Raw genomic sequence first — 2,110 nt, 5'->3', positions numbered from 1 at the left:
CACACACACACACACACACACACACACACACACACACACACACACACACAAAACCAGGATCTATCAAGGATAGATAAGGATATTGGCTTTTCTAAAATCACTCGGAGTATCTGCACAGGCTAAGTAACAAGACCAGAAGGCTGCCTGGAGGCAGAGGTGTACATGGAAATTGACCTCTGAATGTATGCATGCTTGTCTCCTGAGAGCAAGTGTTTATGGGAATTTCATCTATGTCTCATGCCATACTTGGGGAAACCGCATAATGCTGTGTTTGTTTTGCTTTCTTCTGGAAAAGGCTCTACCACTATTACATACGTGTACACACACTCACGCACGAAAGAGAGAGAGAGAGAGAGAGAGAGAGAGAGAGAGAGAGAGAACCATAACCATTTTCACAATGTTCTAAAAAGATATGCACTTGTCATGAAGACAGGGAGAAAGAAAAAATTATATATATTCAAACTTTGGCACAGTTAGGTGGGCGTGCTCTAAGTGGGCCGGTGAGGTTGCAGCACCTCTTGCTGTGGTGGCATTTCAGCTCCGGTCAAATGGGAGCAGTGCAGCCTTGGTTTTGAACTTGACTCACATCTTGAGTAGCTGGGTGAGCCCAACCTTTGCCAGTGCACCTGTCTAAAAGCATTTATGTCAGATGTGTGGCCAAGCAGGCGAGTGATGAGTGACCCCCGTCCTGAAAGACAAGACCTATATGCAGCCTCTCTCCTCTACTTCCCACAAGGGGTGCTGCCCCTGAGGCTGGGAACTGCTACAAAGCAGAGACAGAAGCTCTTGGATTGCCACTTTCTGTATTTTAGCTAATCCTGACGGCCTGGGGCAAGCCATTTTTGAACTGCAGTTTCCTTAAAAGGCAGTCGCTTGGAAAAAGGCACCTGGCCCTCCCCCTTGACATTTGCATTGCTGAATTATCTATTCATATTTTCATTACTTTGTCTCTCCTGCAGCAATGCATCTGCTCGGACTCAATTGGCAACTCCAGCCGGCAGATGGACACACCTTTAACAATGGCGTAAGGACCGGCTTACCAGGAAACGATGATGTGGCAACAGTGCCATCTGGAGGCAAAGGTGAGGTTACAGCTGCTGCTTGCCCTATTGAGGTCACAGGAAAAGTCAAGGCTCTTGCCAGCTGCTTCAGGTTTTTTAATTCAAGTCTTGGAAGGCATGCAAAAAAAAAAAGGAAAAGAAAGAAAGAAAGAAAGAAAAAGAAAGGAAGGAAGGAAGGAAGGAAGGAAGGAAGGAAGGAAGGAAGGAAGGAAGGAAGGAAGGAAGGAAGGACGAACTACTGCCTTTCATAGGTGCCCCCGTTTAAAAGCTGTTTGCTGTTCCTGTCTGTTAGCTGTGTTTGGCTGGAGTCACTTGGATCTGGCAGAGCGCCTGCTCCAAGCAGTATGCATACCTATGCTATCTACAGCAACTGACTTGATGTAGCATGCTTGAAAGCATTCCGAGGCCTAAGCAGAAGCAGCAGCAGTAACAGCAGCAGCTGGAGCAGCAGCAGCAGCAGCAGCAGCAGCAGCAGCAGCAGCAGCAGCAGCAGCAAAAACCTGCCTGATCAGAAGGCAGAAAGCAGCTGGCAGTACAAGCCACCAGCCTGGGTCCCTCGCCCACCAGGAGAGATACAGCCTCCCTGGGGAGTAGTCTCACCTGGCTTGCCTTGAAAGAGACAGAGCTGTTCTGCTTTGGGAAAGAATAGAAAGGAGTTTTGACAACTCGGCAACAAAGCTTCCCTTTTCAGGCCGGCGAGGAGGACAATAGGAATGCTCATTGAGGCAATCAGGCGACTGTACTCGCGTAGGGGAGAAAAATAGGTGCTAACAAGGTGCTAAAAAATCGGAGAGAAAAAACAGAACCATGGGGAGGTGGGGACAAGAGCAATTAAAAGACAAGAGCAGCCAATGGCACAGCTAACAGGACTGGCATTAGGTAATTTTGGTGGCAGTTTGAGTGATTCGGATGGAAATCACATAAGCAAGGGACTGTATCAAAAGGGCTTCTCCAAACAGAATTTTTTCAGTCCATTCTTTAGTCACCAGCAGAGAGAGAGAGAGAGAGAGAGAGAGAGAGAGAGAGAGAGAGAGAGAGAGAGAGAGAGA

At 47.8% G+C, this 2,110-nt stretch overlaps 1 protein-coding gene across 5 annotated transcripts in view; it reads left to right on the top strand.

Moving 5' to 3' along the window:
- Nucleotides 1-2,110, top strand: part of Tenm2 (teneurin transmembrane protein 2) — a 939,787-nt gene that overhangs the window by 726,470 nt on the left and 211,207 nt on the right. For 4 of the 5 annotated variants that reach the window (XM_028756459.1, XM_028756458.1, XM_028756457.1 and 1 more), the window contains one exon: nucleotides 960-1,082. The exons of the other annotated variant lie outside the window; for it this stretch is intronic. In XM_028756459.1, the coding sequence (XP_028612292.1) occupies nucleotides 960-1,082 (123 nt within the window). The remainder of the gene's footprint in view (nucleotides 1-959; nucleotides 1,083-2,110) is intronic. 5 annotated transcript variants of the gene reach the window in all.

The sequence above is a fragment of the Grammomys surdaster genome, unplaced genomic scaffold (assembly GCF_004785775.1).
Source record: "Grammomys surdaster isolate TR1022 unplaced genomic scaffold, NIH_TR_1.0 126121, whole genome shotgun sequence".
NCBI classification, from domain to species: Eukaryota; Metazoa; Chordata; class Mammalia; order Rodentia; family Muridae; genus Grammomys; species Grammomys surdaster.
Note: the sequence above shows the minus strand (reverse complement) of the source record. Positions and strands in the feature narration are given on the sequence as shown.